At 40.8% G+C, this 24,291-nt stretch overlaps 1 protein-coding gene across 2 annotated transcripts in view; it reads right to left on the bottom strand.

The window, feature by feature from the left end:
• The window catches only part of stx18 (syntaxin 18), a 157,974-nt gene that overhangs the window by 9,048 nt on the left and 124,635 nt on the right, over positions 1-24,291 (bottom strand). For both annotated transcript variants that reach the window (XM_068044388.1, XM_068044397.1), the window contains exons 5-8: positions 23,135-23,201; positions 19,831-19,946; positions 10,471-10,556; positions 2,575-2,633 (exon numbers count right to left, since the gene is read on the bottom strand). In XM_068044388.1, the coding sequence (XP_067900489.1) occupies positions 2,575-2,633; positions 10,471-10,556; positions 19,831-19,946; positions 23,135-23,201 (328 nt within the window). The remainder of the gene's footprint in view (positions 1-2,574; positions 2,634-10,470; positions 10,557-19,830; positions 19,947-23,134; positions 23,202-24,291) is intronic.

Genomic DNA, 24,291 nt, shown 5'->3' with positions numbered 1-24,291 from the left:
GTGAGCACAATGGCGACAGGTAAACGGCACTTGGTGCGGGTAAGGACATGGGTAGCAGAGTTTTGGATGGCCTCGTTTACAGAGAGTAGAATATGGGAGAACAGCCAGGAATGCATTGGAATAGTCAAGTCTACAGGTAACAAAGGTATGAATGAGGGTTCCAGCAGAGATGAGCTGAGGCAGGGGTGAAGTTACGGAGGTGGAAACAGGCAGCCTTACTGATGGCATGGATATGTGATCAGAAGCTCATCTCAGGATCAAATATAACACCAAGATTGCAAACAGTCTGGTTTAGTCTCGGACAGGCGCCAGGGAGAGGGATGGAACAGGAAGAGGAAGGCATCTTTCCAGAAGATCCACCATCACTCACTTACCCTAGCTCAGAGGCAGGCAGCTGCATAGTTTAGAGGCTAGAGTAGAGACATCTGCACTGGGAAATTCAACAAGTACAAATGTGCAAGAGCAAGGGCAGGTGGACAGGACTGTCCAGTGTGGGATGAGAATCTACACTACTTGATTACCTCAATGTCCTGGGCAGTTTGTGGAATCAGCACACCATGAGTTAAAACAGCTTTCAGCTGAGCCTGGGATATATTGTGTAAGGGGGCCTGAGGCAACGATATCTCCACAGACAAGGAGAATGTTGGAACGTGTGAGAGTCACTCAGCCATGTCTGTAATGGTCTGGAATATGTTAGCTTGACCACTTGTGTTTATGGTGGAATGAGAAGAGTTTGTCAGGGCAATATAACCATGGTAAAAGGATGATTGAAAGAGATGAGAAGGGCTAAGTGCACTTTGCTGGGGCCATGTTATTCTGCTGCCACTTGTATGTATCTTTGGTTTACTATGATTTATTGGTGGTATGCATGGGATGTAGAGATCAAAGGTAAGAATGGTATCTTAAGTGTTAGTGAATCACTTTGTAGCAGTACTCATACTGGAATTGTGAAGTATGGGGTCTCAAAGGCGAATCCTGCATTGTTACACCTGGATATGTGTGTGTGTGTATTCTGGAGTTTACCCCTGATGCAGAGGGAGGAGATGAAGACTTCTAGGACCTAGCTTACAGAAGAGAACAGTTGGCTATAAACCACAAATTTCTGTTCACTGGGCAGCCTGCCAATTTTCTCAATGGCTGAGAGCATCGAGGAGTCCACCTCCAACTTCTGTGGGGTCTTCATGCACAATATCCAGACTATACAGTCAGTTAACCATGGAGTGAGTGGTTAGCACCATGAACACTGCATTAGTATCCACAATCATGAACCCTCTGATGGCAACTCTGAAAGCTTTGATGGAAGCTCAGACGACTGCCATCTTGGCCCTAAGCTCCAACATGTTTTCTGTCTTGCAAAGCACTAAGGACAGCATTGAAAGGGGCTTTGTGATCAAATCACTCCTGGACATTCTTTTCATGCGGAGCAGCAGAAGTGCTGAATTGCAGCCCAACCCCATGGCATTGAATCCATGGTAGTGGCGGATGCTGTCCTCACTGAGAATGGCAGCATGCCTGCTCCCCTGTCACATTCCCAACCAGTGCCCTTATTGGTGCCAAACTGTCCCAGCCACTGCTGAGATATTCTAATCTGCTGCTGAGCCCTGGACAGCTAGAGCTCCAAGGTCACCCAGCACGGCCATTTCAGGAGTCCTCAGTGGAGGGTCAGCAACCTTCCAGCTCCTTGGTCGTAGCCACTGGTGATGCATCTCATAGTGAGCACACAACATAGGCATTAGGACTTTGCACAGAGGTGATTTTTGTTACCTATGTTCAGGAGAAGCAACTGTCAAATGAAGTGTGATGCAGTATCTTGGTTAATATAAACATTTTCTTCTTGAATTGCTTTTGATCTTGGTATTCTTAGTCATGTAAGGACAAGACCCATGAGGTTGGACTGTTTGGGGGCACTCAGATGGTATTTGCGAGCACTGGGTTAGGTGGATAGCAGGGATGGTGATGCATTTGGAAGGGGAGGGAAAATTCATGAGAATCTCTCATCAATGGTTTACTGCCTGAGAGCTCTGGCAGCACTGCTTGCTCTGCCTCTGCAGCCTGAGCTAACTGATCACCTTCTTTCTGTTCCTCCTTAACTTCCGCTTGCGGCTCCAAACTTGCCCCCTTTCCAGGGAAAAGTTGTGCAGTTCACACTTCTCTATATGAAATTTCATGAGTCGTTGCTTTTAGGAAAGGAGAGAAAACATTAAGGAAAATGATGTAAATATGGGTATGTTAACTGGATGTCCACCTATAAAGTTATTGAATTAGTTTAGATGGTCAAATTATAGATTGTGAATTCTAACAAATATGTTCCAGACAAAATTTTAAAAATATAAAAAACTAAGAACGGGAGAATACATTTACTTGTGCAATTATTCAATCTCAGAGGGAAAGTGATTCAAAAATCTAAGAAAACATTTGTCTGTGAAAATATTAGAGGACTAACATTTTCCTCCACTTGCAATGATTTTCATAAACAGTTGACAGAAACATTAATTATATTAAAGTCTGCATTAGGTCCGAATTGTTTTCTTTTCATGCTTTTCTGTCAAGAAAGCCACATTATTATAAAGTTACCTCACTTCATCGACCAGGCTATTCATCTCACTGACAAGGCGCTGGTTTTCCTGTTCAAACTGCCAGGAACAAAGCACTGCATTAATTACAATGCAAAATATAAAACATATGAATATTCATAACAAGTCTACCCATTTCAGGTTCATTTATAATCCCTTCCAAATTCAAATAAAAAAAACAAACAAATCTTTTTGTGAGCAGAGAGAGCTTTCACCGACTAAAAGTTTTTTTTTGTTGCCAATGCTCACTACAATGTTTGAATCTACCAGCCCCTTTCATTCATGAGTAATACGTTTGCAGCATTTACAAAAGATCAGGAACTGAGATCAAAGATGCGCAAGTATTTGAAGAGTCAGTATAAATCCAAATGCCCTCACAATAACTGATCTCCCTCCCCTTCCAAATTGTTAATTTACTAACAATTATGCTTGAATAAAAATTATGCGTGCTTAGAGGAAAACAGAAATGTCATCAAACTTGTGGCACATCCAGAACATATAAATTGCTACGTTCAAGTGGACTAACAGCTAAATGTTATTTATTGTGGAGAAAAAGGAATGGAATATTTTATAGGAATGCTTGACCACTCTCAAACTAGTAGTGTGCTCTCCATCTTTCAGCATCAAAGAACAAAGAAAAAGAAAATTACAGCACAGGAACAGGCCCTTCGGCCCTCCAAGCCTACGCCGATCCAGATCCTTTATCTAAACCTGTCGCCTATTTTCTAAGGGTCTGTATCTCTTTACTTCCTGCCCATTCATGTATCTGTCTAGATACATCTTAAAAGACGCTATCGTGCCCGCGTCTACCACCTCCGCTGGAAACACGTTCCAGGCACCCACCACCCTCTGCGTAAAGAACTTTCCACGCATATCCCCCCTAAACTTTTCCCCTTTCACTTTGAACTCGTGTCCCCTAGTAATTGAATCCCCCACTCTGGGAAAAAGCTTCTTGCTATCCAACCTGTCTATACCGCTCATGATTTTGTACACCTCAATCAGGTCCCCCCTCAACCTCCATCTTTCTAATGAAAATAATCCTAATCTACTCAACCTCTCTTCATAGCTAGCACCCTCCATACCAGGCAACATCCTGGTGAACCTCCTTTGCACCCTCTCCAAAGCATCCACATCCTTTTGGTAATGTGGCGACCAGAACTGCACGCAGTATTCCAAATGTGGCCGAACCAAAGTCCTATACAACTGTAACTTGACCTGCCAACTCTTGTACTCAATACCCCGTCCGATGAAGGAAAGCATGCCGTATGCCTTCTTGACCACTCTATTGACCTGCGTTGCCACCTTCAGGGAACAATGGACCTGAACACCCAAATCTCTCTGTACATCAATTTTCCCCAGGACTTTTCCATTTACTGTATAGTTCACTCTTGAATTGGATCTTCCAAAATGCATCATCTTGCATTTGCCCTGATTGAACTCCATCTGCCATTTCTCTGCCCAACTCTCCAATCTATCTATATTCTGCTGTATTCTCTGACAGTCCCCTTCACTATCTGCTACTCCACCAATCTTAGTGTCGTCTGCAAACTTACTAATCAGACCACCTATACTTTCCTCCAAATCATTTATGTATATCACAAACAACAGTGGTCCCAGCATGGATCCCTGTGGAACACCACTGGTTACACGTCTCCATTTTGAGAAACTCCCTTCCACTGCTACTCTCTGTCTCCTGTTGCCCAGCCAGTTCTTTATCCATCTAGCTAGTACACCTTGGACCCCATGCGCCTTCACTTTCTCCATCAGCCTACCATGGGGAACCTTATCAAACACCTTACTGAAGTCCATGTATATGACATCTACAGCCCTTCCCTCATCAATCAACTTTGTCACTTCCTCAAAGAATTCTATTAAGTTGGTAAGACATGACCTTCCCTGCACAAAACCATGTTGCCTATCACTGATAAGCCCATTTTCTTCCAAATGGGAATAGATCCTATCCCTCAGTATCTTCTCCAGCAGCTTCCCTACCACTGACATCAGGCTCACCGGTCTATAATTACCTGGATTATCCCTGCTACCCTTCTTAAACAAGGGGACAACATTAGCAATTCTCCAGTCCTCCGGGACCTCACCCGTGTTTAAGGATGCTGCAAAGATATCTGTTAAGGCCCCAGCTATTTCCTCTCTCGCTTCCCACAGTAACCTGGGATAGATCCCATCCGGACCTGGGGACTTGTCCACCTTAATGCCTTTTAGAATACCCAACACTTCCTCCCTCCTTATGCCGACTTGACCTAGAGTAATCAAACATCTGTCCCTAACCTCAACATCCGTCATGTCCCTCTCCTCGGTGAATACCGATGCAAAGTACTCGTTTAGAATCTCACCCATTTTCTCTGACTCCACGCATAACTTTCCTCCTTTGTCCTTGAGTGGGCCAATCCTTTCTCTAGTTACCCTCTTGCTCCTTATATATGAATAAAAGGCTTTGGGATTTTCCTTAACCCCGTTTGCTAAAGATATTTCATGACCCCTTTTAGCGCTCTTAATTCCTCGTTTCAGATTGCGCCTACAATCCCGATATTCTTTCAAAGCTTCGTCTTTCTTCAGCCGCCTAGACCTTATGTATGCTTCCTTTTTTCTCTTAGCTAGTCTCACAATTTCACCTGTCATCCATGGTTCCCTAATCTTGCCATTTCTATCCCTCATTTTCACAGGAACATGTCTCTCCTGCACGCTAATCAACCTCTCTTTAAAAGCCTCCCACATATCACATGTGGATTTACCTTCAAACAGCTGCTCCCAATCTACATTCTCCAGCTCCTGCTGAATTTTGGTATAGTTGGCCTTCCCCCAATTAAGCACTCTCCTCATCATACTACATCTTCTATTAGTGTAACCAGCTCAATTCATAACTTTAATCCTATTTTTATCACTGGAGAAAAAAAATTCTTGCTAAAGCACAAAGTATTTTATATTAAATAAAGATAAATAAAAATAAGATTTAATAAACTGTCCACATAACTGAAAAAAGGGAAGGATATATTCTGTCTATGGGGGTACAAAAATGCACTTGGTAGGGTAGCTGCAATTTGCTACAATAAGAAACTAATAAATTTAAAACAATATTTAAAGCAATAGTACTAAGTTCTGTTTCCTGTTAATATTACCTAAAGACTTGTACAGCAAATTCCTTAGACAGTGCTGGAATAAAAAGAACCCCAGAACTTAAATTGGGAATATTAAATTTACGCAGCATTTTCCAAAGGCCAAATTCTCTGAAGATGCCAAAATGGTGTTCTAATTAATAAAACTCTTATAATTATGGGATAAGAGAGAAACAAACAGGTTAACTAAAACAAATTCTAGCTCATTACTCCATAATTCAAAATCATTCCAGTTTGGGGTGGCGCAGTGGTTAGCACCGCAGCCTCACAGCTCCAGCGACCCGGGTTCAATTCTGGGTACTGCCTGTGTGGAGTTTGCAAGTTCTCCCTGTGTCTGCGTGGGTTTCCTCCGGGTGCTCCGGTTTCCTCCCACATGCCAAAGACTTGCAGGTTGATAGGTTAATTGGCCATTATAAATTGCCCCTAGTATAGGTAGGTTGTAGGGAAATATAGGAACAGGTGGGGATGTGGTAAGAATATGGAATTAGTGTAGGATTAGTATAAATGGGTGGTTGATGGTCGGCACAAACTTGGTGGGCCGAAGGGCCTGTTTCAGTGCTGTATCTCTAAACTAAACTAAACTTTACGGAATATCTGAGCTCCATCCTCCAAGATACAGAATGCTTCTATTAAGTTCAAAATTATATACAAGTGGTTTTGAAAAGAAGTTGCTTATTTCTAAAGTAAGTCATAGCCACAGTTGTACATAGGGTTGCCAACCCAAGTTGGATACATTCCTGGAGGTTTCATTTCATGACCTCTCACCCGCAACTGCTCTACCCCCTTGCTCCCGCCACTGGTTGCCACATATGGCAATCCTCATGTACACGGTCTTCCCACATCAATTGAAAAGTGAACAGACTCTTGGTTAATCGATTGGATGATTTTTGACCATACATCAAACAGCCCTTTTCTCTAATTGACAATATATTTTATAACTAATAAATTAAAGTGTTCAAAGAAAATGACATTTTTTTTTTAATGCCACTTTTTTTTTTCCCAGTGTTGCTTGCATCAGTGTCCAGGAGAATAGTCTTTAATTCTTGAAGACTTGAGGGCAATCCTGGAGTGTTGGCAATCCTAATTGCATTCAGTGCAGCAAAGAAGGAACATCTTACATCATCTAAATAAAATTAGAGTTAAATTTCTTAACTTTGGAACAAGTGCACAAATCAGCCCTATGGCTACTTATCAACTTCTACTCAAACACAATTAGACAAAATTGACAGCTATTATTTTAGATCATTTAAATGAAGTTAAATTGCGCTATGGCTGCCATATTCTTCAGGCATTGATAGTATAAATTTATAGAATAGAAATAGGCCACCTGGTTTATGCCAATGTTTATACTCCATGAGTCTCCTTCCATCCTACTTCATCTAACCCTATCAACATACTGGTACGGTCACGTGGTGTGACGTGGGTGGTTCCCACTGTTCCACTCCCCACCTGACTGCAGCAATAGAGTTTAGCCCCTTGGTATTTTATTTTTCAAATAAACAGACAGCGACAGATTTTCTTGTAAGTTTTAAAAATGGAAAGTCAATTGTTTAGTGATCAGTGCGCCTTATCCCAAAATTGTCCCAACTGCATCCACTTACGCAATCGTTTGCACAGATACACAGAAGTAGAAACAGATTGAGAAGGGAAAGAGGAAGGTGGTTTTCAGTGGGTGAGAAAGGTTACGATAAACCTGTTGAATTCTCTTGAGACTCAAAGCTCAAGATGGTTGCAGGCCTGATTATGATTGTAGATTTCTGTCTTGATTGAAGGTTCTGTTGAAGGCGGTGGGTCACTTCCAGCTCTCGCTGCCGTATAATGTAGATGTTGGATTTTTTTCAGGAGGGCCTGTGCTTTCTGTCTTGCTGGAATGCCAGCTGTTAGCGGTAGCTTCACCTTCTGCGTCAGTCTCTCGCCTTTTTTTTTAAAAAAGTAAAACTGTGTCACGTTTCACCTCCTGTTAGAAGACACTCTGGTTTCCATCCCATGGTGATCCCACAATGGTCCAGGATGTGGCTACTTCACACTTCCTTTATTTTAGAAGGTGGCATTCAATTCTGGAATGTTTTTAGGATAGGTGTAAGATGGGTTTCATTAACACCCTTTGGCTTTGAAGATTTGTCCTTTGCCTTTATCAGACTGTTTGGATACACATAAGGCTAATCCCCTTTTTCTTCGGTGGCCATTTTAGACCATTGTTCATTTTTTAAAATAAAGGTTCATTTTTTAAAGACAAAGTCTGCTTTTTCATAACATCAGAGTTAGTCCGTGAATGTTGTATTATCACACTTCCATTGTGCATGACAATACCCTTCTATTCCTTTCTCTCTCAGGTGTTTATCTAGCTGCCCCTTAAATGCTTATGCTATCTGCCTCATCTACTCCATGTGATAGCAAGTTTCACATTCTAACCACTCTCTGGGTAAAGAAGCTTCTTCTAACTTCCTTATTGGATTTATTAGCGACTATGTCATACTTATGATCCCTAGTTTGGATTCTTCCACAAGTGGAAACAATTTCTGCATGTCTACCCTATCAAACCCCTTCATAATTTTACATATCTCTATTTGGTCACCCCTTAGCCTTCTCTTTTCTAGAGAAAAGAGCCCCAGCCTGTTCAGTTGATTTGGTAATATACCTGTGCAGAAGATTACCAAATATACCTACGTATAATGCAACCTGAGCACAAGATGGCCCACACCGCACCCTCCAACCCAATCCAACTGACAAAACCCCCAAAATTTGTTACCCTTAAGTAAGGAGGTCAACATTACAAAGATTCTATCCACCAAAATTCTCTCCTTCACGTCGGCTGGCATTCATAAATATGTTTTTTCTTTCCTTCTCATACAGCTTTTACTATGCTCTTCAACCATTGTGACATTTAAACAGCAACTATGCCTCTTGTTTTCCATCTTGACTCTCAACGTTGATTTTAATATTCCTCCAAAACTGTCTCAGATTTTAAATCGGCAGTAGGAGGTTAAACTAAAGTCAAGAGATGAGAGGAGTTTGGCATTTTAAAAAGCTCAGCACTGGAGGAGCAGGCAGAAGCAACGGGTAATAAGGAATCCATGTATATCGGAAATATCATTTACCGGGAGGGAAACAAACAAGAAGCTAGCTAAGTGAGGCCGTGACCTGCATACAAAATTATTCTTATAGTTTTGGCTCCAAATAATGACAAGAATTTCTAGTTTTATACATGAGCATATTGAGTAAGTGTAAATATTAGTGTCAGCTTAGCTCGGTAGTAGCACTTTTGCCTATGAGTCAATAGGATGTGGATTTATGTCTTTAAAGACTTCGAGTACATGTTACACATAATTGAACTGACACTTCAGTGCAGCACTGAGGGAGAGTTGCACTGCTGAGGTGCTATCCTCCAGCCAAGATATTAAATTGGGTACTGTTTTCCATCTCAGATAAAAGATCAAGAAGAGCAGGGGAGATCTCCTGGCATTCTTGTCAATGCTTATACTTCACTTAATACCATGAAGCACAGTATGTGGTCATTTATCTCACTGCTTTTTTTTTTTAGGATCTTGCTGTGCGCAGATTAGCTGCTGGGTTTCCCTATATTGCAAAAGTGACTGCACTTCAAACATACTTTTGTCTGAGAAACGCTTTTGAATGTCCAGAGGTTGTGAAAGGTGATATATAAATGCAAGATCTTTCTTTTATTATTACATCTGTTAAGACTTCCAAAGTGTACTTCGGTTTATTCTATTTTACTTTGAAGTCCTACCCCACAAGATTTGTTTCAGAATTCATCTAATCCAATTCTGACTCCCTGAAAAGGACACGATATGACACATGTCCATCACTGTACCTTACCTTACACAAATTCATTCATCACTTTTGTGTCATTTGTGACATAAATTGCTATGATACAAATCCATCCTCAGTGGGCAATAGAATTCATTAGCATTGTTTATAATTTATGCGTAACAAAAAAAGACATACGTGTATCTGTAAACTGCAACATCTTGTGTAGTGTAGATAAATAATGACTCTGATCATTATTGTTTTCCATTATCTAACTGTAGATTCCCTCCTGCAGCTATTATAATCCTTGAAAGACTTTTAACCTCAAACCTTCAGACAGTAAAGGTCATCCCATCCCCGCCTTTAGCTGTGCGTGCATTAGGAAGGCAGCAAAAGAGATACCAATCAACAGCAACAACATAAATATTACACACAAAAAAAAAGAGTATTACAAAAGCAAAATACTGCAGATGCTGGAAATCTGTAATGTAAACAGAAAGTGCTGGAAAGACTCAGCAGGTTAGGCAGTATCTGTGGAGAACTAGAGTTAATGTTACAGGTTGATGACCTTTCATCAGTACTGATCAAAGGTCTTGAGCTGAATCGTTAACTCTGTTTCTCTCTTCACAGATGCTGCCTGATCTGCTGGGTATATCCAACATTTTCTGTTTTTACAACAAAAAAGTATGATAGCTCAGAAAACAAACAAAGCGCAGGCTGAGAGGATATGTGAAGGTTAAACTTGTTTGGAAGAATGAGGACCCTAAATCAGTGTTAATACTCCTCATTGACCAGGCAGTGAAGTACAGAAAAGTTGGCAATATACAATGTACTATTTGTTGCCTAGAAAGAAACCACTTGGCATCTTCCTGGGATCAGAGCCTGTAGCTGAAATAATTCTTAAACAAATATCTGGTGAATTACAAGTTAATATAACGACAATCCATGAACTTAGTTAAAGTATATTAGTATTAATTACACTGAAGAATGGAATTTACCATTTGAATTTCTTCCGGTGAAAGCTCATCTTCTTTTGAATCTTCCCAAAGACCCAAATTATCCTGTACCTCTGGAAAGTTTTTATCTGTGAAAAATAATTTTAACATTGATATTATACAATCTTCAAGAAATCATAAAGGAACTGAAATGGAAGCTAGTTAAGTATATGAGGGAAAACAAACAGAAAGATATGGTGTTAGGGTGAGATGAAGTCAGGCGGAAGGAAGCTCATATGGAGCATAAACATCATCATAAACCTGTTGGGCTGAATGGCATGTTTCCGTGCTGTAAATTCTATGTAATTCTATATAATCTATGTAAAGTATTTCTGAGGGGTGTTTCCTGAATATTCAAGTTCAAAATTCATTTTAGCAAACCTATTCTACATTTCAATTGTTCACATTTCAAAAAACCCATAAAATGTCTGCAATTGACATTACATCATGGCCTAAATTTACTTACACCCGTGCTAAATGAGCATCAGTACAATTCCTACAAACAAAACTTTAAAAGAATAATCTGAAATAAAATCAAATGCACAAATATTTGATTCAAAAATATAACCATAGCTGGCCTCCTGACCAAGGCCGCCAACTGTTCAGTATTTCCTAACCCTAGGAATAAAAAGCAGCACCTTTGTCAGCTTTGGTTCCTAGTTGTTCATTAGAATATAAAGCATGGAATGAGAATTGGTCAATTGGTATACAAAGCCTTCCCAGAAATACAGACCCCGATATTAATAGTCGCAGGCTGCATAAGCAGCTATAGTGGTGGTGAGGAAGAAAAAGGTCCCCACATGCTGTGGCATTTGAACTGTCAAAAATGTAGGATATAAGATTAGGCAAGTACATGGTAAAATTGATTGATTTACTTTAGGGTCGGGGTAGGAAAAGATAAATTTGGAGAACCTTTCTTCAGGTGATGAAATAAACTGCATCTAGTACAAAATGGACCAATTGTCCTTGTCTGCTGTCCCTTGATTTGAGGACATTGTCTACTCAGGGTCGCGAGTTTCTCCCATGGGTCTTCATGTGACTAAGCAGGCTGATTTTCAACCCACAGATCTTTGGGCACATGGGACAGGATGTCTCACGAGGTACTGGGATCTGGAGTGCAGTATTTGCTTCCTTTTCTTTCCTCCTCTTCTGTCGCTCAGCATCATCATTAAGGCATTGACACCCGAAACATGATGCAGCATGGTTGCCAAGTTGTTGCCATTCTGAGAGATTGGTAGCAAGCTCCTCCCAGTTGTTCAGGTCAATGCAGCTGTGCTTCAAGGAGAGCTTCAGAATGTTTTTGAGGCATTTTCTTCGTCCTCCCCTGAACGTTGGCTATTTGAGAATTGTGAGAACAGGACCTGATGGGGGAGTCGATTTTCAGCCATACATTGTACGGGGAGTTAATTTAACCCCAAAAATCTGGTGAGATGTAAAAATGTAAAAAAATCTCAAACCCAACTCCAACCCACCCACTTTCGGGTTTAATGGAGACGGGATAGGGGGCAGGCAACTAAATGGCTCCCATGTGACAGGTTGGCCACTTAAATATTATAATGAGGCTGGAAGCCTCACATTTAATCCTGGCCAACTAGGTTTTTCCAGGCCTTGGGAACTGCTCAGCGGAGGCATGGAAAACTTTAGGGAAAAGGTTTCAGTGCCTTTCCAGCACTGATTGTGGGCCAAAAGGAGATATATTCCCTGCCTCACCTAGGATCAGTGCACTTTTTCTTTTCCAAGAGGCTCCCTGCCTGGAAGACAGCCTGATTGACAGGCTTGGCTCCCTGCTGGGTGTAGAATGCTCCAGAGGAGGCCGTAGGAGCAAGTGAGGAAACTGCTGCTGCCTTAGTGGAAGTGTGGGTGGGGGGTGGGGGGAGGAGGTTCAGATTGTGGAGTGGGATTGGGATCCGATCCTGAAGTGTGGAGCCCAGAATTGGCCACAATACTCCAGCTGAGGCCTAACCAGTGATTTATAAAGTTCTAGTATAATCTTTTTGCTCTTATATTTTATTTCTCTATTTATAAAACAAGTAACCCATATGCTTTTTTAAAGTACCTTATCAACTTGCTAGGCTACCTTTAAGGATTTATGTATATGGACACAAAGGTCTCTCAGCTCATCTACATTTTTCAAAATCACGCCATTTAGAATATACTGTCTTTTCATGTTGATCCTCTCAAAACACACCACTTCACACTTATCTGCATTGAACTCCATTTGCCATGCTTTGGCCCATTTCACCATGTGGCATGCTGAAGCCTATAACTATCCTCATCACTATCTACTACTTTGTTAAGTTTCTATAATCTGCAAACTTTATATTGCTACTCCCTACACCAGAGCGTAGGTCATTTATAAAAATTGAAAAGAGTAATGGACCTAAAACTGACTCTTGAGGAGCACCAATGCAAACCACCTCCTGTCCGAAAAATGTCCATCCACCACCACGTTTTGCTTCCGGAGACAATTTTATATCCATACTGCCACTTTCTCCTTAATTTGAGCTTAATAAGCCTCCTGTGTGGTACCTTGTGAAATGCCTTCTGAAAGTCCATATAACCATCGACTGCACTACCTTTATCAACCCTCTCTGTTACCTCATCAAAGAATTCAATCAAGTTAGTCAGATATGATTTACCTTTAAACTAGTTTGGCAAGGGGATGGGAACCGGAGCCACGGATCAGTGGATGGGGTAGCTGTTGAACAGGCAGATACCGAGTGCAGAGAGTCTGTGAGGAAGGTTAGACAGTTGACAGGGCAAAGTTGCAGCCAGTATGATGGGTTGAGGTGTGTCTATTTTAACACAAGAAGTGTCAGGAATAAGGGTGATGAACTTAGAGCATGGATCAGTACTTGGAGCTACGATGTTGTGGCTATTACGGAGACGTGGATATCACAGGGGCAGGAATGGATGTTGGATGTTCCGGGGTTTAGATGTTTCAAAAGGAATAGGGAGGGAGGTAAAAGAGGAGTGGGAGTGGCATTGTTAATCAGGGATAGTATCACAGCTGCAGAAAGGGAGGTCGTCGAGGAGGGTTTGTCTACTGAGTCATTATGGGTGGAAGTCAGAAACAGGAAAGGAGCAGTCACTTTGTTGGGAGTTTTCTATAGACCCCCCAATAGCAACAGAGACATGGAGGAACAGATTGGGAGGCAGATTTTGGAAAGGTGCAGAAGTAACAGGGTTGTTGTCATGGGTGACTTCAACTTCCCTAATATTGATTGGAACCTCCTTAGTGCAAATAGTTTGGATGGAGCAGTTTTTGTCAGGTGTCTCCAGGAAGGTTTCCTGACTCAATATGTAGATAGGCCGACTAGAGGGGAGACTATGTTGGACTTGGTGCTTGGCAACGAACCAGGCCAGGTGGCAGATCTCTCGGTGGGAGAGCATTTCGGTGATAGTGATCACAACTCCCTGACCTTTACTATAGTCATGGAGTGGGACAGGAGCAGACGGGATGGGAAGATATTTAATTGGGGGAGGGGGAATTACAATGCTATTAGGCAGGAACTGGGGAGCATAAATTGGGAACAGATGTTCTCAGGGAAATGCACGACAGAAATGTGGAGGTTGTTTAGGGAGCACTTGCTGCGACTGCTGGATAGGTTTGTCCCGATGAGGCAGGGGAGGGATGGTAGGGTGAAGGAACCTTGGATGACAAGAGATGTGGAACAGCTAGTCAAGAGGAAGAAGGAAGCTTACTTAAGGTTGAAGAAGCAAGGATCAGACAGGGCTCTAGAGGGTTACAAGGTAGCCAGGAAGGAACTGAAGAATGGACTTAGGAGAGCTAGAAGGGGACATGAAAAAGTCTTGGCGGGTAGGATTAAGGAAAATCTCAAGGCGTTCTACACTTATGTGAGGAACAAGAGGATGGCCAGAGTGAGGGTAGGGCCGATCAGGGATAGTGGAGGGAACTTGTGCCTGGAGTCGGAGGAGGTAGGGGAGTTCCTAAATGAATACTTTGCTTTAGTATTCACTAGTGAGAGGAACCTGGTCGTTTGTGAGGACAGCGTGGAACAGGCTGATATGCTCGAACAGGTTGAGGTTAAGAGGGAGGATGTGCTGGAAACTTTAAATGATATGAGGACAGATAAGTCCCCGGGGCCAGACGGTATATACCCAAGGATATTACGGGAAGCGAGGGAAGAGATTGCTGCGCCTTTGGTGATGATCTTTGCGTCTTCACTGTCCACTGGAGTAGTACCGGATGATTGGAGGGTGGCAAATGTTGTTCCCTTGTTCAAGAAAGGGAATAGGGATAACCCTGGGAATTATAGACCAGTCATTCTTACGTCGGTAGTGGCCAAATTATTGGAGAGGATTCTGAGAGACAGGATTTATGATTATTTGGAAAAGCATGGTTTGATTAGAGACAGTCAGCATGGCTTTGTGAGGGGCAGGTCATGCTTCACAAGCCTTATTGAATTCTTTGAAGATGTGACAAAACACATTGATGAAGGAAGAGCAGTGGATGTGGTGTATATGGATTTTAGCAAGGCGTTTGATAAGGTTCCCCATGGTACTCTCATTCAGAAAGTAAGGAGGCATGGAATTCAGGGAAAGTTGGCTGTCTGGATACAAAATTGGCTGGCCCATAGAAGTCAGAGGGTGGTAGTAGATGGAAAGTATTCAGCATGGAGCTCGGTGACCAGTGGTGTTCCACAAGGATCTGTTCTGGGACCTCTGCTCTTTGTGATTTTTATAAATGACTTGGATGAGGAAGTGGAAGGCTGAGTTAGCAAGTTTGCCGATGACACGAAGGTTGCTGGAGCTGTGGATAGTGTGGAAGGCTGTTGTAGGTTGCAACGGGACATTGACAGGATGCAGAGCTGGGCTGAGAAGTGGCAGATGGAGTTCAACCTGGAAAAGTGTGAAGTGATTCATTTTGGAAGGTCGAATTTGAATGCGGAATACAGGCTTAAAGACAGGATTCTTGGTAGTGTGGAGGAACAGAGGGATCTTGGGGTCCATGTCCATAGATCGCTCAAAGTTGCCACCCACGTTGATAGGGTTGTTAAGAAGGCGTATGGTGTGTTGGCTTTCATTAACAGGGGGATTGAGTTTAAGAGCTGCGAGGTTATGCTGCAGCTCTATAAGGTCCTGGTTCGACCACACTTGGAATATTGTGTTCAGTTCTGGTCGCCTCATTATAGGAAGGATGTGGAAGCTTTAGAGAGGGTGCAGAGGAGATTTACCAAGATGCTGCCTGGACTGGAGGGCATGTCCTACGAAGAAAGATTGAGGGAGCTAGGGCTTTTCTCATTGAAGCGAAGAAGGATGAGAGGTGACTTGATAGAGGGGTACAAGATGATGAGAGGCATAGATAGAGTGGATAGTCAGAGACTTTTTCCCAGGGTGGAAAGGGCCATCACCAGGGGGCATAATTTTAAGGTGATTGGAGGAAGGTTTCGGGGAGATGTCAGAGGTAGGTTCTTTCCACAGAGAGTGGTGGGTGCGTGGAATGCGCTGCCAGTGGTGGTAGTAGAAGCAGATACATTAGGGGCATTTAAGCGACTCTTGGATAGGTACATGGATGATAGTAGAATGAAGGGTAGGTAGTTAGTTAGTTTGATCTTAGAGTAGGTTAAAGGTTCGGCACAACATCGTGGGCCGAAGGGCCTGTACTGTGCTGTACTGTTCTATGTTCAACAAATCCATACTCCTCTACTTCATTAACCCCATGCCTTTCAAAATGAAGGTTTTTTTTTATTCATTCACAGGATATGGGTGTCACTGGCAAGGCCAGCATTTATTGCCCATCCCTAATTGCTCTTAACTGAGTGGTTTGCTAGACCATTTTAGAAGGCAACTAAGAGTCAACTACATTGCTGCGGGTCTGGAGTCACATATAAGCCAGACCGGTTAAGGATACAGATTTCCTTCCCTAAAAGAAATTAGTGAATCAGATGGGTTTTTACGACAGTATTTACATGGTTACCATTACTGATACTAGCTTTTTATTTTAGATTTATTTATTAATTGAATTTAAATTCCCCAGCTGCCGGGTGGGATTTGGACTTATGTTTCCAGATCATTAGTCCAGTAGTGTAACTATTATGCTACCTTGAGTAAACGCCAGCTCATCCAGGACAAGATGTCAGACAAGTAGGCTATAGAGGCTTCAAGACAAGTGGTATTGAAACGGCAACTGCATTTAAAATCCAAACTGCAATATTCATAGTGTCATTTACAGCACAGAAGGAGGCCATTCAGCCCATCAAGTCCATGCCGGCCGTCCATGGAGCTATTCAGTCAGTCCCACTCCCCCACTTGATCCCCTTAGCCCTGCAAGTCTATTTCCTTCAAGTGGCCATCCAATTTCCTTTTGAAATCATTGATCGTCTTCACTTCCACCACCCTTGTGGGCAGTGAGTTCTAGGTCATTACCACCCGCTGCTTAAAGAAGTTCTTCCTCATATTCCTTTTGTATCTTTTGCCCAAAACTTTCAATCTGTCCCCTAGTCCTTGTACCATTAGTTAATGGGAACAGTTTTTCCTTGTCTAACTTATCTAAGCCTGTCATAATCTTGTACATATCTATTAAATCTCCTCTGAATCTCCTTTGTTTTAAGGAGAACAAACACAGTTTTTCCAACCTAATCTTGTAACTAAAATCCCCCATCCCTGGAATCATTCTGGTAAATCTTCTCGGTACCCTCTCAAGGACCCTCACATCCTTCCTAAAGTGTGGTGACCAGAACTGGACGTAATATTCCAGCTGGGGATTAACCAGAGCTTTATAAAGGTTCAGCATAACCTCCCTGCTTTTGTACTCAATATCTTTTTTATGAAGCCCAAGATCCCATATGCTTTACTAACCACTCTTTCAATATGTCCTGCTACCTTCAAAGATCGATACACATGTACCCCCAGGTCCCTCTGTTCCTGCACACACTTTAGAACTGTACCATTAAGTATATATTGCCTCTCCCTAGTCCTTCTGCCAAAATGCATCACCTCACACTTCTCAGTATTAAATTCCATCTGCCACCTCTCTTCCCATTCTGCTAGCCTATCTACGTCCTGTTGGAGGTAGTTCATATCATTATCACTGTATGGCACACCTCCAAGTTTGGTGTTATCACAATTTTTGAGATTCTACTCTGTATTGCAAGATACAAGTCATTTGTATATAGCAAAAAAAGCAGTGGTCCCAGCAGTGGGAAACACCACTGTCGACCATCCTCCAGTCTGAAAAGCAACCATTTACCATGACTCCCTGTTTTCTGACCTCAAGCCATTTTTTTATCCAATTGGATACTGACTTTCCGATTCCATGAGCCTCAATTTTGTTAACCAGCCTTTTATGTGGTACCTTATTAAACACTTTCTTAAAATCCATATAAACATCCACCACATTCCCTTTATCAAACTTCTCTGTTACTTCATCAAAAAATCCAATTAGGTTATTCATATTGCAGGTAGTTCCATTTAACAGAAAGTAAGAAGCCTGTAATATTTTGAGCACATTTGTAAACAGAGATCGATATATCCATTGCTCCATCTGTTCTACTATTATAACCAATATAATACTTTTTATCTGCACCAAAATGGTGAGGTTCTCTGGTTTCTATATTGGAGGGCAGCCTCAAGTGTTCCAGTCACTCAGGACATGTGTGTTTCTAAGCAAATTGCTGTGCTACATTGTCTCTTCAATTTATCTTATTCCATCTTTTCTTATTGACATTTTGAGCTTAATTATCTCCTCTGAATTCAAACAGAACCTCTTTATCTACTTTGCTAAAGTTACTTTCAAGAAACTGTTTTCTTTTTTATGCTAAGCATTTCTATTCACTCAACAAGTCCCCATTCTCTACAAAACCCAAGACTTAAGTACTGTTCCATATGTCGGGAGACTCTTCTAACATCTTCTACTTTTGAATAGCCCTTCAACTGATAGATGAATCTTCTCTTACTTCTAGCTTCCAAGCTTTTAATTTCATCAAGACCACTACAGCCCATGCTCTTTTAAATTTTCTTTCTGTTCCTTTTAAGCTTCAAATGCACCATCCCAAAAACCATTCCTCGTCCGTACGCCATCACTGTGCTGAAATCAAGTTTCATCAATTGCCTAGTCTAAGTGATTCCTTCAAATCTGTGAAACTTCTCATCTTCCTTCTCTTTAATTCATCCAATGAAAATCAAAGCTTATTATCTAACCACAACTGTTTTATGTTGCTTCCTCTTTTACTCTTCAGTGATCAGTCTTTAATTCTTAAAAAAAAAAGATGCTATCTGATCATCTTGGCCTACTGACTATGATTGGCTTTCCCAGCTGAAGTCTTGATGTAGACCATCTTAAGACTTGGTTAGTTGACTTAAATAGAGATGTTTAAAGTACTATTTTAATGGAACACAAAATACTGAGATTGAATATTCTGTTTTCTGATCTAACTGGAATTAGCAATTGGTGTCACCAATGATCATGGAGTTGCTGGATTCTTTAGTGTACAAGATTGCACACAACCCTGAAATCAGTCTTTTTCTGATCCTATTTATGATTGATGCCATGCTTTCCAGAATGCTACACCAATTTAGTTGAATAAACAGATGTGAATTGTTTACTTTTTCTCTGATGTGAATTCAGTCCACTAGCAATGAAAGATGACACAAATTTGCCTATCAAATAACTGAATTGTAAGAGGAAGTTTACTTTGCCAGCATTATCTACATAAGCTAACAAATTTGTGTATTTCCAATATTTCTTCCAATTATCTTGCCAGTTTCAGAGATCAAAGATACTTATTTAACTAAGCAAAATTTGGCTCATTCGAACAGACTAATCTGTATAATTCACCCACATGGTCTCCCTTTCAGTTTAAGTATCTCCTCTCCACCACCCCCCCCCCCCCCCCTCCCAACCCCCACACTGCACCCTCCCCCACATGTCTCACAGCTGTTTCTACAATTTAAATGATAGGGAAATCTATTCTAATTAATCTCAAACTAATTGTGTAAATGAGAGCTCAATAGTAAATGAATGTTATCTGTACGAGTGTAAAACTAGACCACATTTTGTATAAATGGTGGCCATCTTTCAATTAGTGAAAAAGTGGATAAGTTGACAACTGTGGCACTTTTCTCTAACTTCTCTACCTAGTACTGCATTGTATGAAACAAACCTTTAAATTCTGTACACCATGTAAATAGTTAAGATAAAGTTTTTAATTCTACTAGTTTTAGCTACATTCTATTTGGTAAAATCAGTCCTCTGGTACTTGAAGCTTCTAATATATGCTTGTGTCCATTTTCTACAAATAACTATTAGTACATTTTCATTACATAGGAAAATAACATGGCTTTGGTCTTTCTATTATCCCAAACCATCACATACAGCTCACAATATATACTGTTACCAACCACTGGTTTCATCTTCTGAGACTAGCTCCTCTGAATTTTCAGGCTTACTGGGAGAAATCCTCTCTGAAGATGATACTAATGTCGTGTTGCTATGCTGTTCAGGTTCAAGTCTTGACCTATGAAAAATAAATCTGTCAGAACAGCGTGCAACAACCAATTAGATTTACTCATTCCTATTTTTCTTGATTCACAAGATAATGACTTGAAGTTAAAATAGTTTCTGAGAGTCAAAGGTAAAATAATATTAATGTTACCACATTTAACGCACTTAATCATGCCACCTTTAATATTCCTATACCTGAAAGGCTATCTTCACTTCTTGTTATGATGCTATAAAATAGTTATGATATCTGAAATGCAATTATTAATGATCTGTATGGCTCAGCTACAAACTACCTTGGCAACTGAGCCATCTGTGCAGTTGGATACATTTTAATTTATGATTTATTATTTGATTTAATTTGTTTCATTTCATTTCTCAGCCACTTTCAAATCTATCCCTTGCTCCAATAGATTTTTCGACTTATTTTTCAGCTGTCACTTTCATTTGTTCACAAGTTTACACACAAAATACTCATTCTCTCAATTTCTTCTGACTATATACAATCCTCTTGTTTGTCTGAATATCTTGATTCAGTTTGTTATATTAATGTTGCTACGCAGAGCTAAATATTTAGCTAAAGCTAGATCTTCCACAATAACTGCTTCAAAACATTAGAGAAACACTGTGGAAATCATGGGAGTATTTTAGAAACCTTGGCCAAGTCCTCAAATGGAACATTGGTTTCAACATCTCATACGTTACCCAAATTCAGGCAAAACAAGAATACAAAAGTATCTGGAACAATTAACATATTTTCTTTTTGTTTAAAAAAATTTGAAAACAGAAAATAGACACAGAACAAAAACAGCCAGCGATTTTACAATAATTACAAAAACTCACAGAGCACCAAACCACCACTAATTATTCACCCAAAACACATTAATTAACATGACTATATAATAATTCTCAATATGGACCCACTCAGAACTGAAAACTCATGGGCACAATTACAACAGTTCTATCTGCAGTGAAATGTCCCTAACTGTCAAAAGTATCGAGTTGCTATAACTCCAACTGCAGCACTTTTCTAATTAAAACATTACGACAAATTGATCTCAGTGGTGAATTTGCACAAAATTGCAATGGAGGTATCATAAACAAGTTAGTCTTAAATTTTCAGGTCATTTCAATTAAAGGGGATTTATTAGAAGTGCTCAAAATAATGAAAGGGTTTCAGAGGGCGACTAGTGAAAGGTTATCCATACTGGCCAGTGAATCAATAGTAAGAAGGGCCTAAATTTAGGATTAGTACTGGAAGCATAATGAGAGAGGTTAGAAGAATCACAACATTTAAGACTAACTTGTTTATGATATTTCCATTGCAATTTTGTGCCAATAAGAAAAGAGCAAGCTCATGGAAATAAGATTATAATAAAAATAAATCTTGGGCTCATAAATTGGTAATGTTAAAGAAACATTTGCTTACTCACAGAAAAGTGAAAATTCAATAGGAGGGGGAAAACCAAGTTATACATAAAATGATGTACAGTTTCCATGAAACATTTTCATGGCAGATTTAAAACGGCCTGATTGTTTGAACTTGTACTGCCAGGTAGGAATAGGGTGGTCTCGGTGCATTTCCTGACAGTGTAATGCACACTGGATTCTGAAACAATTCCCAATTATTGCTGTAACTGACAGTGGTACTATGTCAGAACATCATCTTGGATGGTTTTTTGTGAAAACTGAAGTGGCGTGAAATTTTAAGGTTCGATGCTACAATTTTCATGTTGAATTAACACTGCTGCAGACAGAAATTAATTAATTAATTAAAAAATTAATGTTTCCTGGGCTGGAGCACTTCAGCTATAAAGAGAGACTAGATAGGCTAGGGTTGTTTTCCTTAGAGCAGAGAAGGCTGAGGGTGGGACCTGATTGAGGTATACAAAATTATGAGGGGCATAGGTAGGGTAGATAGGAAGAAACTTTTTCCCTTAGCGAAGGTGTCAATAACCAGGGGGCATAGATTTAAGGTGAGGGGCAGGAGGTGGTTGGAATCTGGAACACACTGCCTGAATGGGTGGTAGAGGCAGGAACCCTCACAACATTTAAGAATTATTTAGATGAGCACTTCAAAACACCATAGCATACAAGGCTACGGGCCAAGTGCTCGTTTCTGTGCTGTATAACTCTGACTCTATAAATACTTGTACATAATTACAATTCTACCTGGGTAGTTATTTTCAGGATTTACCATTCTGAGGATTCAACCGGTCCTGCTGTATTACTTTTTCTGGACCCAATCATGACTTGGGCTGGTTTTGCGAGCAGGTGGAGGTTGGGGGAGGAGTTTTGGTCAGGAAACCCAGAGTTCTAGTTTTCCCTGTACGATGTGTAGTTTTAACATCACAGTGTGCATCTTTTTTTCCCCAGCAGGTTCCCTGCCTGGAAGCCAGCCTAATTGATGGGGAACACTTCCAGAGGAGGCTTGAGCCCAGGAGCAGGTAGGGAGCCTGCAGCTGGGTTAGTGATAGCTTGGGAGAGGGGGATGTTGAAAGAGTCCAGATCTTTGGGAATAGGGGTTGGGTGGGGGAAGGGGATCAATGGCAGGAAGGGAAGAAGGTAAGCTTGTTGGGCTGAGAGGGAGCACTCAGGCCCCTTCTGACCCACAAGCAGCACTGTAAAGACACTTAACTTTTCCACAAATCAGTCTTCACCTCCCTTTAGCTGCCGGGCTGGGCAGGGTTAAACATGGAAGTGAGGTTAAATCTGCAGTACAAAGTCTCATTATAATATTTAAATGGCCAACCTGCCTGTTTTCTGTTAAAACTGGAAGTGGGTGAGTTTGGAGGCAGGTTGGGGTTGGGTTCAAGATTTTTAAAATTTTCACATCTCACCTGACCCAAACTCATCCGCATTTTTGGGGGTTAAAATTCCTGCAATTACTCTAATAAACTACGCAACAGAATGATAGAAGGAACCCATCATATATGAATTCCCTGACAGAAGCCACTTTTTTTGTTAAATTGAAAGTTTAACTCAAATATTGAGCTATTGCAGAAACATGACTTTCATGGCACTACAACTGATGACAACCACGCTTTTAACAGAGAATGATTAAATGAAACTGACAATAATGATAGAACAGAGACAAAGTGACATTATAGTGCTCTAATAAGGGTCAATTCCAGTTAATAGGTCCCTAAATTGCGGACTATTCTTTAAGGATGAAACTGAGCATTATCATTTTACTATACTCACAATCTTTTCTTATCCACTACTCGTTTGACTCGAATTGCCCTTTGTTCAGAATACACTTTACATACGTCTGCAAAATTACAAAGATAAGATAAATTAAATCTGAACAAAAAGGTAATTATTTTAAATAGCAAGTACTTTGGGGTAAATTTGCAACATCCAGCAACACAAGCATTTTATTGTTAATGAAGGATTCAAATTGTACTGCTTTACCAAGTATACACAAGCTCAAAGAATGGACAAATTAGAAATTATACGATTTAAATATTCTATGAATATACGTATCTTCTACAAAGCATAAGTGAACCACATTGCAAGCTCGACCGATAATCTTAAATTGGTCGTTAGTGTAATTCTTAGCACACTCAGGATTGTTCAAGTAAGTGCTGTCCAATCGCGAAATTACATCTAACATTAGACATTGTGTTCTGAGTTTTGCAAGTATGGGCTGATTAAGTACAGTCAGTATTCTGCCTTTTGCGAACAGCCGAAGGGCATGCTGTTTGATACGATCTGCCAGTCGTTGGGCGTACGACCTATGTACCTGGCATCACACTGGCCCTGGAATTCATATACCACATTACTCATTTGTGTGGTATGCAGAACTTATTTTTGGCTTGATGGCAACATCCTGTTAGTGGAAAATACCACTTGTGTTGCTACTGCAGTAGCAGAGTGGAATGGCTAGCTTTATCTGTTTCTCAATTCTTTGAGATATCTTACCCTTTTCAGGATAATTTGATATAGATTGGGCACTTTCAGGCCCACTTGTGAGTATGTGCGATATTAATGAGCAATGATCTGATTCGGGTAGCCATTATCCTGCATGATAGCTTTGATGCACCGTATTTCAGCATCAAGCTTGCACGGTGACTGTTTTCTGCTTCTCCAACCTGGAGTCAATGATATCCAAATTCAATTCATAATCATTGATTGGGGCTCAAAGGTTATGTCAGTCCTTGGTGGAAAGAAAATGAGACATTACTGTACATTGTAAATTATTGGGTGGGAGTGGTGAACAGGAATATGTTCCTAAGGTATTCTCATGAGTTCAGGGAGTCTGAAGCCTCATTCCATCCAGGAAAATGCTTCTTTTGCATCAAAGGAGGGGAGTTAGTTCCTTTACATTACTGAAGTACACTCAGTATACAACACTGAAT

Source organism: Heterodontus francisci, chromosome 1 (genome assembly GCF_036365525.1).
Source record: "Heterodontus francisci isolate sHetFra1 chromosome 1, sHetFra1.hap1, whole genome shotgun sequence".
In the NCBI taxonomy this organism is placed as follows: Eukaryota; Metazoa; Chordata; class Chondrichthyes; order Heterodontiformes; family Heterodontidae; genus Heterodontus; species Heterodontus francisci.
The sequence above is the reverse complement of the archived record's forward strand: the minus strand, read 5'-3'. Positions and strand labels throughout refer to the sequence as shown.